Here is a 13,494-nt window from a genome sequence, read left to right as displayed (position 1 = left end):
TTAATACATGGATTATTTATATATTGACCTGAAATTCCTACCAAATATAATACTAAATAATATTATGCATAATACATAAACTATTTCTCCTAATACTCCCTACCAAACGACCCTGAGTTCCTTACTCTAAACCCAATAGTATACTTGATTTGTACGCAATTTCTGTTGCTTAACCTTGGATTCTAAGAGGCTTATTTCTTATTCTTTTTTTATTTATACCTAGTACCTACAAATAGAAAAACAATGAATTGACCCATCACCTGATATCAAAAAGGGATTTTGTTTATAAATAAAATTGTGTGTCACAACTTTTTTGTAACACATTCATGTAATTTTATTTTTGAGTTTGAATCAATAATTGGAATTAATTTTATGTTGATCACTGTTGATTTTTACTCTAAGGTGTCCAAAAATTATGGGAATTGTTTTCTTCCCCTAATTTGGACTTGTTATTCAAATACACTGAGGGCAACAAAGATTATTTAAGGAGACTTTGGACATTCAAGTATAGGGAAGTCTAGAAAGTGAGACTTTTAACTCTAAGTTGCTTGTGTTTATTTAAAATAAAATAATAAATGATGTTATAGATATTGCTTGCATGCATTTAATAAACCACCTAATTTGCATGTGTAGGTGAGCATCCACTAGGTTTACTAGTTTGAAGCATTTAGAGTACATTGTGAAACCCTATCATGTATTTTTACACAAATTGATACTTCTAGAGTAGATCGTTAGGTCTAATCATATGTTTTTACACAAATTGATAACTCAAACAAGTTTCTTACTATGTTGTGATATTGTTTACTTGTTCAACATGCATACCTTATCAATCAATTTACTATCAATAGTTGTTTTACTTTCTTGTGATATATGTTTAGTTGTCTACCATTCCTTATCACTTTGTTAGAAGGACCTCTAGTATGGGCACAATGTAGGTCATGAGCATACTCATACGATGTATTCATTACTACATAGTTGGATTTGAGTTTGTGTGATTACACAGGGTACCACAACAAAGAGGGTTAAAGAGGGGATCCATGTGTAGCTCTATGACAAAATCTATGACGGGTACCCTAGCCCTCATGCACAAAGTTTTCACCAATCCAAGAAGAAAAAGGGCCTTTTTGTTTCCCCAATAAAAGTCTTACCCCTCTAACATCATTCATGCCCCTTGGAATACCTCAGAAATTGGAAAACCGAATTATAAAGGAAAGGTTCAATTTTTTGGCTACTTCTCTAGACCTGCAAGACCTATCTATGGTTCATAGAAGCTTCTATGAGTAGTTGATGACACTCGTAGGAGTTGAGTTGAGTTGAGTTGAGTTTTGGGAAAATTCAAGTTTCCGAAGTTGGACTTACGAGTGAACAAAACAAATCGTAGGTCATTATACGGGTTGTAGGAAGCACCCATAAAAGTGACCCAGAAAATCTGAACTTGAACTTGAGTTCAACGGAAAGGGTCTATGGACCATAGGCCAAACGACTACTCAAAAAAATGGTTTTCCGAAAGTTGGATTGACTTAAGCTTTTTAAAGTTGGTTATACGGTTAACCAGTACGGGCCGTAGAAAGTTATATGGATTGCAGGTCTATTCATTAGATCACTTCGATAGTTTTAATAAAGGTTGTTTTGATATTTACCCGTCTAACCAACACATAAACTACATCATTTTAGCCTTTTAAACTATCTTATAACTGTTTTACTCATTAAACTTAGCTTAAATTCCCTTATCCACTCAATTCCCTAAAAAAAATCCTCCAAGTCTTCTTCCCTAAATTTTCTTAAGAGCTCGAAGGTGAAAGCTAGGGTTTCAAATTATTCAAGGACTTAACCTCCATTACTATTGGGATTTGATTATTAAGGTATGTGAGTGTTCATAAATGGATTCTACCCATCCATTGTGTCCCAAATGAAATCTCAATCTTCAATTCAATTCTCACGCAATTTGACTAAGGTTTCATACATAATCTCCATAGGCCCCTACTTGTTATGATTCAATTGTTCAATTTCAACCTTATTATGCACGATTTGATCTAATTATATGGTTTTAAAGTGATTCCATATGGACACATGCTTTTATTTGATTATACTGATGAATTTATGAAGGAAACCTATGAACTCTTGAATGATGATTTACGAAAGCTATGCATCTCTTATGAAAATGATGTTTTATGAACTAAGGATGTTTCTAAGATAAGTATCAATAAATTGTGAGATGTTTTCTCACATATTATGGAATTATGGCTGTCAAAGGTTTTCTCACATATGTATGAATCATGATTTAAATGAGGTACTATTATAAGAATCTATGATTTGGATTGGCATTGTGATTATTGCCTTTTATAATCTTATGCTTTGATAACTTACTTCAATAATTCTGCTAGGATTTAACTTAGCACCGAAAGAACTTTAAAATGAAGGCTCAAATAAGGTAGTCCTTAGTAGTTATCTCTAGTTTCAGATTATGTGCATCCGTATTATTGTCTTAAATGACCTAGCTAATGGATTCATTTAGCCTTTATTATATGATACAAAGTTCTACCTTGGCAAGTAGACACTCTCTTTTCAATCTGGAGTTACATCGGATTTCATATTATAACTCACATGGTCTACAGATGGTAAAAGCTAATATTCCACAAGAAAAAAACTATGTTACCTTTAAAAGAATTTTATTGAAAGCTCTCATTATGTTTTAAGTATGCATTGACCTTTGTCATTGATTTATTGGTAAGGATTTTTACTTTGTTTAGTTTGGTTATGCATATCATATTTAAAGTCCCTAAATGATCATGTTTATGTTTTCATGCATTTATTCTTACTTAGTACATTTGACGTACTAATACAATTTGTACCTATATTATTTTATAATATAGGGTCCAAAGTTTCTCCTCTCACTCGTGGCTTGTTTGTTTTTCTATCTTAATTTAGTGGATTGGTGAGTCATCATATTTTGAGGGCACAATCATGAACACTTTTATTTTTTATGTTTTCTTTCATCTTCAAACTTGTACGTGGTGTATGGATTGTGTCCCAACCACTCCTATGACTGTACAATGGATTTTCTAGATAAAGTTAGATTTTTACACTTACGTTCTAACCGTTATTATGACATAAGACATGTATTACTTTAGGTTCTCTCTTTTTTTTTGTATTTTTATTGTGTTTTATACATGTTAGTGACTTGTGTAGTACCTATTGAGGTCCTATACAGTGTATCACATCTTTGTTATACAGTGAGTCATGACAAACTTGATATTAGAGCCATGTTTTAGAAAAGGTCCTAGAATGTCTTGCAAGCCACATTGAGTGAAGTCTTGTTCATAAATGTAAAACGTGTCACATATGTGAATATGAGGCTACAGAGAATTTAGTGAACTTCATTTTTTTCATCATCCTAAAGTCATTCCGTACACTTAAATCTCTATAAAGGTCTCTCTCCTAACTTTTGTTTGATGCTTTTTAGAATATGGCTTCTCGACAAGCTTACGTGAGAAGAAATATGGCTTATGATGTTGAGCCCGAGGTTCCTCAAGCCACGATTGATCCTTGGCCAAGTAAGTGACTCATGTCAAACTTCGAGTCACTTTTCAAGTGTTGGCTCAAGTGATGACGGTCCAAGATAATAGAGAGCTATTTCTCCAGCGAACCCAGGCGTGGGTACGACAACAATATGGGTAAGAAACTTCACTAAGATGAATCCCCCCAGGGTTTTCTAGGTTTAAAGTTGATGAAGATCCTTAAAGTCCACTTATTAGGTGTGTAAGATAGTGGAAATTATGGGAGCGTCACCGGTGGAAAAGGCGAAATTAGTCGCTTATAAACTTAAGGGTGTTGCTCAAGTTTGGTTCAAGCAATTGATGGATGAAAAGGCTGTTGATGCGGTGCTCTTGATTGAGATAAATTCAAAGAGGATTTTCTTGACTGTTTCTTTCCTTTTGAGATAAGGGAAACACAGGTGCTTAAGTTCATCAATCTTTGTCAAAGGAATATGAGTGTGAAATATTATGATTTGAAGTTTACTTAATTGTCCAAGTATAGTCCGACTATGGTTGCCGATTCTAGGGAAAGAATGAGTATGTTTTTGTGGTATGTCAGAAATGGTGGTCAAGGAGTGTCGTATCACCATGTTACTTAAAAACCCATCCTTATTTGCTCCAAGCTTGGGAACAATAATGAAAAGGAATTTCAAATCAAAAGGCACTAAAACCCATGAATTCTAGACGTAAGCAAGTCAAATTTTCCCACATGAAGCCAAAAGGTTGTGACCGAGGTTCCTCAACAATTGTTTGGCAACTGGGTAGGATAGGCTTAATCTAGTAGTTAGAATTCTCTCTGAAAAAATAATACTTGTAGTGTGACAAGAGACTTCATGCCTAGGACTTCGGCAATGAAGTATATATGGTTAAATGCATTGCTAATTTCTATTTAGGATGGTAAGCGGATTGATAAATTACGGCTCAACTTTTAATTGTTGATGGTTGTGATACTATGGGTGGTAAGTTGTGGTTAACCTAATTATACACGAGAAAATTGTTCGAGAAGGGTTGTCGGGGAAGGTGATGGTTGAATTATTTTTCATTATGTAATATGTTCAAGTTAATTATTTTGCTAGTAGACTTGTACAATATGTGGTTAGGGACTTGAAAATGGGTGAAATTGAAATGATATTTGTTGTCAATCTCATGAGATAAACTTTTCCTATTGACTTGTTTTTACAAATGTGATTGTATTTATTATGATTCTGATGGTGTGATGTGTTATATTCAATTGGTCTAAATACCACAATTGATACATGATATCTTTTCATAGGCTCGGATACCACCCTTGATATACATATCGATTATCTCGAATACCACATCGATATGGGTTATCTTTTGATTGGATCGAATATCACGTCTGATAAAAGTTTGATTGCTCTGTATGTGTTGGTTCTGTGAATGGATTGAATTTATTTTTTATGTTGCATTTATCAAATGTTGGTCCATAAGTGACCGGATTGATGTATTTAAATACTGGAATGGTTCTTTGTTGTTGAGGATATGTAATTTGCCTAAGTGTTGTTGAGTTATGTGCTATGTAATTGTGAGCTGCTAGGTTGGGCTGATTTTTATGCAGGTTGTAGTTGTGGAGATTTAATTGGGGTAGTAGCAGTACCCGTAATTCATCCATTTAGCTTGTGTTTAGAGGTTTACTTGCTGAGTACCGTGTGGTTTGGTATTCACCCCTTGATTCTACAATTTTTTTGTAGGTTACTAGCTTAACCTTTGTGACATATTCTCTTCTTTTCCGAGGCTTCTTGAAGATTTGTGAGGTAGTTGTTTGTCATCTGAACAGACCTCCTTACTCTTTTTTATGATTTTGTTTTACTTGAAATACAACGTCATTTGAGACTTAGCGTATTTTATTTTATTCTAGTATTTACATTAGAGGCTTGTACACGTGACAACCAGGTTTTGGGGGTATTTTTAGGTTGATTGTAAATTTTCCGTATATTATTGTAATGTTGAGTTTTAGGCTGACTTGTTTTGCTGGGATAAGATGAGTGTCATCACGTCCAATTTTGGGCCGTGACAGATATATTGATTGTTCTTTGTCGGAGCAGACAAAGAGAATTATGATATAAATTCAAATGAATAATTTTTCTAGTCAGATTAGGGGAAAAAGTGGGAAGGATTTAGTATGAAAGAAGATATGATTATTAGAGAATTTATATAATTTGTCAGGGATTAATTTGTTTAAAATAGAGTTAATAAAGAAAAGTTAATTAATGAAGAAAAGAAAATAACAAAATATAAAAATTTATAATTTATAATGTGGTGCGTGGCAACAAGTGTAATACACCACCTAAGATATGCGTCTCAAGGTGATATTAAATTCACTTTTGAATATTAATGGTGTGTAATAAATAAACTGATTTTTCAATACAAGTTTGAAGGAGAATTTATGTTTTTTCACAAAAAAATAAAAAAGGAAATAATAGTTTTGATTTAATAGGTGGTTAAAAAAAAAACCGAAGAGTTGAAATATTTTTTTTGTAAATGAATTACAATGTTCAAAGGTATAATTATATTATATATTATCTCATTTTTTTCAATTAATTCTATAACTTAATAAACCCAACATTATGGCATGACAAACACATCAACCGTCTTATTAAGTAAAGAGAAAAGACATAAAGAGACCATCGAAGTTGTCCCATATTTGCATAAAGACACCTAAACTTTTGAAGTGTCCTATCACACCACTAAACAACTGTAAATTGGCCATTTTCAGTCATTCCATCGTCTATGTAATGCGCGTGTTGCTCACACTCTAGGTAACCCGACCCGACCCTTTTTTTTTGAAGATAATTCGTCAACTCCTTTTCATTTCATTTCTCAACTTTTCCTAAAAAATCAAACGAAATACACTGTGTTCTTGTTGTTGACGATGTTGTTGATCATTGTTGATCGTTGTTGATGTGTATTTGTGAAGATTCTTGGAGATTGAAGGTCTAACAGGTTAGGGTTCTAAAATCTGCACTTTTTTTTCCGATTTTTATGGATTATTATAGTGTAGAAGTGTTGGAATCGACCTCCTACAGTTGCCATTGTTAGGATATTTTTGAGTATGTTGGGTAATCGACTTAGTTAGTGTAGGGTATTGTGTTATTGACTTAGTGCAACTGTTAGTGATTAGGGTTTTGTGATTGTGTTTTATGTTAGGGTTAGATGTTATCCACTTAGTTCGAATCTTATTATTTGTCTCTTATACATTTGTAGACTTCAATTTGTACACTAACAACTACTATTGTTAGTGTTTTTGTTCTGTTAGTACTGTTAAAGCTTAATGTTAGTGCTTTATTCCACTTTTGTTAGTTAGTGTTTTTGTTGTTGTTGTTTGTTAGTGATTATGTTTCTTTGTTAGAGTTAGTTATTGAAATGTGTGTTTGAATTGTGTTTGTTGTTGTTACATGATTTTTCAGGATGGCTTTTACTCTTATAACTTTAAGATGGTATCATGGGGGGGGGGGGAAATAGATTTTGGTCCACCACCTAAATATATTGGGGGGCATGTGACAGAATTCTTAGATGTAGATGTTGATAGGATGTCTTATTTTGAGTTGAGGGACTACATAAAGGAACTAGGATATACAATAGATTGTGATTTTTTTCATCAAGTGGGATGGGTTATTGGTCCTTGTTGATAATGATAAGGTTATATTTGACCTTTTCAATATGGTGAATGATGGGGATACAGTGAAGGTGTATGTTTTTCATGGGGTTAGTGAAGCTAATCAGGCCCCACTTGAATTGGAGTTTGTCCCCCATGTGACTGAAAGTGGGATAGGTGAGGATCTTTTAATGAGACTTCTAACCCTAATAATCAGCTACCTACTTCTACTTTTCCTTCCATCCCTACAACTGGTCCTCCTGAAACTTCCAGCACTCCATTTGAAGCTCAGTCTTCTACTGTGCCTCCACCATCTCCTTCTATTGTGCCTCCTCCTTCATCTGATTATCCTATAATAGATGATGATCCAACTGATGATGAAGTGGAAGATGAATCAGGATCTGAAGGGGACACTACTGAAGATACTGAGGTTGACAGTGATGTTCATCAAGAGTGTGTAGATATAAGGGCAACCAAGAGGCATTTCAAAAGGTCACAAAAGAGAAGTAGGGGAACTACTTCAGATCAGATTAATGTTAATGAGAAAGGTCCAGATATAGGGTACGATGAGACAAATAATGGTATTAGGGAAAGCTTAGTTGGTAAGCTAGGAGGTGATGAACCTTATTATCTAAGTGATGAAGTTCCTAGCTTTGAAATAGATGGTGAAGAGGTTGATCAAGTAGTGCATAAACCTGTTAGGAGGAAGAAAACCCCAAATAGAGTTGTGTTTGATACAACTGCTGAAAAGATTGTTTGGGAATTAGGACTGGTTTTTGGAACTGTTGAAGAATTTAGAGTGGCAGTGACAAGATATGCAATCCAAGAACATATTCAAATTGAAAAATATGTAAATGAGCCTGACAGAGTTAGAGTGAGATGTTGTAAAGAGAGTTGTCCTTGGTTGTTGTGTGCAAGTCAGGATAAAACTAGTGGAGATTTCATTGTTAAAACATACAACCCTATCCATAAATGTTTGACATCAACTCATAACTACCTGTGCAACTCAAAGTTTTTGGCCACCAAATACAAAGAAAGAATAACTCAACAGCCAAACATCAGCATTGTCTTGTTGCAGGACATTATTAGAAAGGAGTTGGATATTAATGTTGGTAGGACAACAGTGAGAAGAGCTAGGACTAGAGTGTTACAAGAGATCATGGGTGATCACATTGTGGAGTATGGTAGGATTTTTGATTATAGAGATGAAATATTAAGGAGTAATCCAGGTAGTACTTGTGTAGTGAAGGTTGGAGAAGATTCTGAAACTGGGCAGAAATTTTTTGAAGGATTTTATGTTTGCTTCAATGCTTTAAAGAAAGCATTTTTTGGAGGTGCTAGAAGGTTGATTGGTTTTGATGGGTGTTTTCTCAAAGGTGTGTGTAAAGGCCAGTTGTTAGTGGCAGTTTGTAGAGATGGAAACAACCAAATGCTCCCTATTGCTTGGGCAGTTGTTGAGGTTGAGAATCAGTATACCTGGACATGGTTTCTTGAACTAGTGAAGAATGATCTTGAACTTGGAGAAGGGCATCAACTATCCATCATTAGTGATATGCAAAAGGTAATTACTGATATCCATCTTACTATTTTATTGTTGTTGAGTTTTGCACTTTAATTGATTCTTTTTCTGTTATGTTGGTTTGTTAGGGACTAGAAATTGCTGTGGATACTTTATTGCCACTTGTTGAACATAGAAAATGTGCAAGACATGTTCTTGCAAATTGGTCAAAAAATTGGAAAGGAGTTGAAAGAAGAAGAGTGTTTTGGAGGATTGCTAAATCCACATTTGAAGCTGAGATGAAGGACAATATAGAGACAATGAGGAAATTAGGACAAGAAGGTTTAGATAATCTTTTATGGTACAATTTGAATACATGGTGCAAGAAGTATTTTGAAGAATATAGCAAATGTGATGTTGTGGACAACAATATGGCAGAAAGCTTTAATGCTTGGATAGTGTCTGCAAGGTATAAAACCATCATTACAATGCTTGAGGAGATAAGGGTGAAGATGATGAAAAGAATTGGTGATTTGAGAGAGTTCTCAAACACTTGGATCATTGATATATCTCCTATGTCTTTGAAGATTTTGCAAGAAAACATTCAAAAGTCTATGCAATGTAACTTGACTTGGAATGGAGAAAGAGGTTTTGAGATTAAACACCATGGGTTTACACACACTGTGGACATTGTTAATAGGAGGTGTAGTTGCAGATCCTGGCAGCTTAGGGGAATTCCTTGTCCTCATGGTGTTGCTGCCCTTCATTACAAAAACTTGGAACCAATCCATTATGTGGCTAGCTGTTATAGCAAGGAAACCTACCTCAGCACATATGCCCATTTTATTCAGCCAATGAATAACATGAAAATGTGGTCAACCTCAAATAATCCAATTGTAAAGCCACCAAAGATCAGAAAGTTGCCTGGAAGACCAGTTAAGGTTAGAAGAAAGGAAGCAGATGAAAGCAGAAAAACTGGAAAGTTGAGCAAAAGAGGTGCTGTAATGACTTGTAGCAAATGTGGCACACAAGGACACAATAAAGGAGGATGTCCTACAAGAAACCAAGCTGATCCAAGTCAATCAACTGAACCAGTTTCTCAGGCAAGAAGTACTGGTCCAAGTCAGTCATCTGAACCATCTTCTCATACACAGGTACTTTTATTTGTTACTCTCAAATGTATGTTATATGTTGATGTATATATATTGATATATTAATATACAGGCTACTGAAAGTGGTAGAGGAAAAGGCACAGGAAGAGCAACAAGAGGAAGAGCAACAAGAGGAAGAGCAAGTGGCAGAGGTGTTCCAGCTCAATCACATGAAAATGTTACAAACACAGAGGTAATATATCTAATTATTATATCATTGTTAGATAATATAGATATGCTTTAATATTTGATTTCAAAGTACAGACTGTAAATGGTAGAGGTAGAGGTAGAGGTACAGGTAGAGGAGCAGGATCAGGAAGAGAAATGGCTCAAGAAAGAAATGTGAATGAAGGACTAAGTAGAGGAAGAGGAATGACTCAACATAGTCAAACTAGTTCAGAAGCAAACTACAGTAGAGGAGGCCTAGGAAGAGGGAAGAGACCAGTAGAACATGAAGACACTAGTGGAGGACAAACAAGACCTTTTAAAAGGCCAAGAATGGTAGGTGTTGGCATATACCAAGCTAAAGATGGATTTACAACTCTCAATGTAAGTTTACAACTATCAATGCAAGTTTACAATTGTGATTGCAAACCTCAATGTAATTGTCTAATATTTGACTGTGTATTTATTTGACTAAGCAGCCTGGATTGCCAAGTAGAAGAGTCATCAATACTGGTACAAAAGTTACAAAGAGGGCTGATGTTGTCACTGGTGATATTGGCTACACACCAGTACGTGGATTCAAATGGAAGGGGAAGACAACTATTACAAGTAGCAACCTGGAAAGAATGAGGGCTGAAAAGGTTATCCAAACTAGGTCTGTAGCTGCTGCTAATGCTGCTAATAGCCAAGGCCAAACAACTTCAAGTAGAAAAACTTCTGTGCCATGGAAGTAGGGCATTTTGATGTTGTCTTGTTCATTTTGACAAACAAAATTTAACTAAGCATATATTTGTGTTGTTTTTTATTGGAAACAAACTCAATTTTGGGTGTAACCAAACAAACTTGAATGGTTGGAATCAAACTCGATTATGAAGTCTTCTTTTTTGTCAGTTTTGTTATTGCCTTTTTAATTGTAATTGACATATTTGTGAAGCTTCTCAAATGGTTGCCACGATAATATAGATTAGAGAACCAAATACATTAACTAATTGTTCAAATCATAACAATTTCGACAACAAAGAACAACAATAACTTGAACATTCAACAATCTTTCAAGTTACACACACCTACAACTAGCAAGATCAAGACAATTAGCTTCTAGGTACACACACCTACAATTTCAAAAATTTGAAAGTAACTAAACATGTCTATGGCAATTTTGGTTGCACACACCTACAACTTCCATCCTTCACATTCTTGGTTAGACTTAAACATAGAAAACACACAATAATGATCAAGACGATTAGCTTCAAGTTACAACATTTGCCCTTCTTTTTCTCCTTCATCATGACTTGGTTACTTTCAACACGACTTTCATAAGATGTCAATATTTCTTCCAACTCCTTAATTCTCTTTGCTAATCTCGGAATAACATACTTGGATCTTATATCAACTTCTTCTCGATCCCTCCATCTAAAGAAGTTGCACGCATCCTCCTAAAATACGCAAAACACAAATTAAAGAAAAATACATAAACAAAAGATCTCCATAAAAAAATTAGTAAACATACACGATAGCGTGGACAAGACCAAAATCTTCGAGCTGGGTTATGCTCCGACCATGAAGTTTGCATTGATAGTAAGTCACCATGTTTGCATCGCAGTTTCACTCGCAACATCGGATCATTCTCATCATTACAAATACGATTCAACATTGCATTTGACATTTTCCTTCAAAAACTAACCACAAAATTGAGAAGAAATTCAACCATAAAAAAACTTCAAATTAACGTTTATACTGGAAATTAAAAGAGAAAACACGAATTCCTACCTTAGTTTCTTGAGGAAGATGAAGAAGTCGTCAAAAAGAGAGCACCAATATTGTTCTTGCCATGGAAATCAAAATTTTAGGGCTACCAACGGCTATTCTTGAGTTTAAATTGGGGAAGATACAAAAATTGATTAAATAATTAATATTAAAGAAAGAAAATGACATGTGGCTGTTTTAAAGTGGTAAATAAAAAGGAAAAATGGCCCATGACGCGCCTAACGTGCGTGTAAACAACCCAGATGAGTTAATGGATAAAAATGGCCAATTTACAACGATATATAGTTGTTTAGGGGTGTGATAGGACACTTCAAAAGTTTAGGTGTCTTTATGCAAATATGGGACAACTTCGATGGTCTCTTTATGTCTTTTCTCTTAAGTAAAAAAAACAACTATTTATAAGCATGCATGTGCAACTAAACAGTATCACAATATATTAAGAAATTTGTATCAGAAGTATTAATTTGTTACACAACATAAAATTGATCTTAGTCATCCATTTTTTTAAAAAAAATTACATAACTTTGTTACACATAAATTGTGACTTATGACTTGTGACATACAAATTTATAAACAAAATCCCATTTTGATAACAGCTTATAGGTCAATCCTATTATTATTGTTTCTATTCGTCAGTTAGTCTTAATTTGACTTAACACATAATTTATGAAAATAAGTTTTCAAATTTTTTATAATTTCAAGATAAAATTTTGTTTTATGTATTGTATTATTTTTTAAAAATATTATGATCATAAATATGTTGTTTAAAATATGTGCTAAGAGTAAAGATTTATTAAATATTAAAAAAATAATATCTTCAAAAAATAAATTAAACAGGAATAGTATATAAATTTGATAGTTGATAAGATGTTATTTTCAGGACAAAATATGTCAATTTTCTTGTATGTTATAGATTAATTCCCTGTTAAAAAGAAAGGATCATATCATTGAGTCCATTTATAACCAGTAACCTGTTGCCAAGAAAGAATAAAATGTCATTATCGTAAAAAAGTGTTCTTACATAAGTGAGAGGAAATTCATCATTTGTGGTATTGCATGATTACATATGGCCTTCACTAAATAGTTCTACACTTCGGAACGATGAGACCACTAAATTAATTCATGGTTCTTCATCATAACTTAGTGACAAATATTTTTAATATTAAAAAAATAGTATTTCTTTGTTTTAATCTATTTCTCTCATTTTGATTTGAAATAAAATTTATGAAAGTAAAAAAAAATTAAATTTTGTGATTGGAACTAAAAATATGTAGAAGGTATCAAATTTTTCTGATGTTTTAAACATATTATGTGTAAAGTTAAAATTTTAAAATAATTTTTTACGGTCCAACCTATCGTGTAGTGCAGACACTTACTCTAAATCTTCCGTAGAAAAATCTTTACCACTCAATTAAACTAAAATATATCACGGAAGTAAACAAAATTCTGTATGTCACTTCATTTAAATAAAATAGCCAGTCTCAACCTTGTTTTATATGAGATACTTTTGTAACATACACGAAACCTTTTCTAGAAACTAGTCTAAATAGGTACAAAAATTTCTAAGAAAATATAATATTTGTAAATAAGACACATCTCGCACCATAATTGAAAGAGGAATATAAGTTGTCGCAGATCATCATCGCTTTTACCTAAGAAACATCACTGACCATGTGACCAAATTACGTAGAGTTGCATATCGAGAGTAGTACCAGTTAAGCAACACGTACTGATAGGCAAAACCAACTGAACCGAATCTAC

The 13,494-nt window shown here is 33.7% G+C and overlaps 1 protein-coding gene across 1 annotated transcript; it reads left to right on the top strand.

Moving 5' to 3' along the window:
• The first annotated feature begins 8,058 nt into the window (after positions 1 to 8,058).
• LOC107030675 lies at positions 8,059 to 10,851 on the top strand. Its single transcript, XM_015231944.2, has 5 exons — positions 8,059 to 8,713; positions 8,800 to 9,804; positions 9,875 to 9,994; positions 10,066 to 10,350; positions 10,446 to 10,851. The coding sequence occupies exons 1-5, from the start codon at positions 8,312 to 8,314 to the stop codon at positions 10,698 to 10,700; spliced, it is 2,067 nt and encodes a 688-aa protein (XP_015087430.2). The 5' UTR covers positions 8,059 to 8,311; the 3' UTR covers positions 10,701 to 10,851.
• Positions 10,852 to 13,494: the final 2,643 nt, after the last annotated feature.

This window comes from Solanum pennellii, chromosome 9, assembly GCF_001406875.1.
Source record: "Solanum pennellii chromosome 9, SPENNV200".
NCBI lineage: Eukaryota > Viridiplantae > Streptophyta > Magnoliopsida > Solanales > Solanaceae > Solanum > Solanum pennellii.
Note: the sequence above shows the minus strand (reverse complement) of the source record. Positions and strands in the feature narration are given on the sequence as shown.

Coding starts and splice junctions, on each gene's coding strand:
- LOC107030675 (XM_015231944.2), top strand. CDS start 8,312: ATGGGTGATCACATTGTGGAGTATGGTAGGATTTTTGATTATAGAGAT. Junction 8,714..8,799: donor TCATTAGTGATATGCAAAAG/GTAATTACTGAT, acceptor TTGGTTTGTTAG/GGACTAGAAATTGCTGTGGA. Junction 9,995..10,065: donor AAAATGTTACAAACACAGAG/GTAATATATCTA, acceptor TTCAAAGTACAG/ACTGTAAATGGTAGAGGTAG.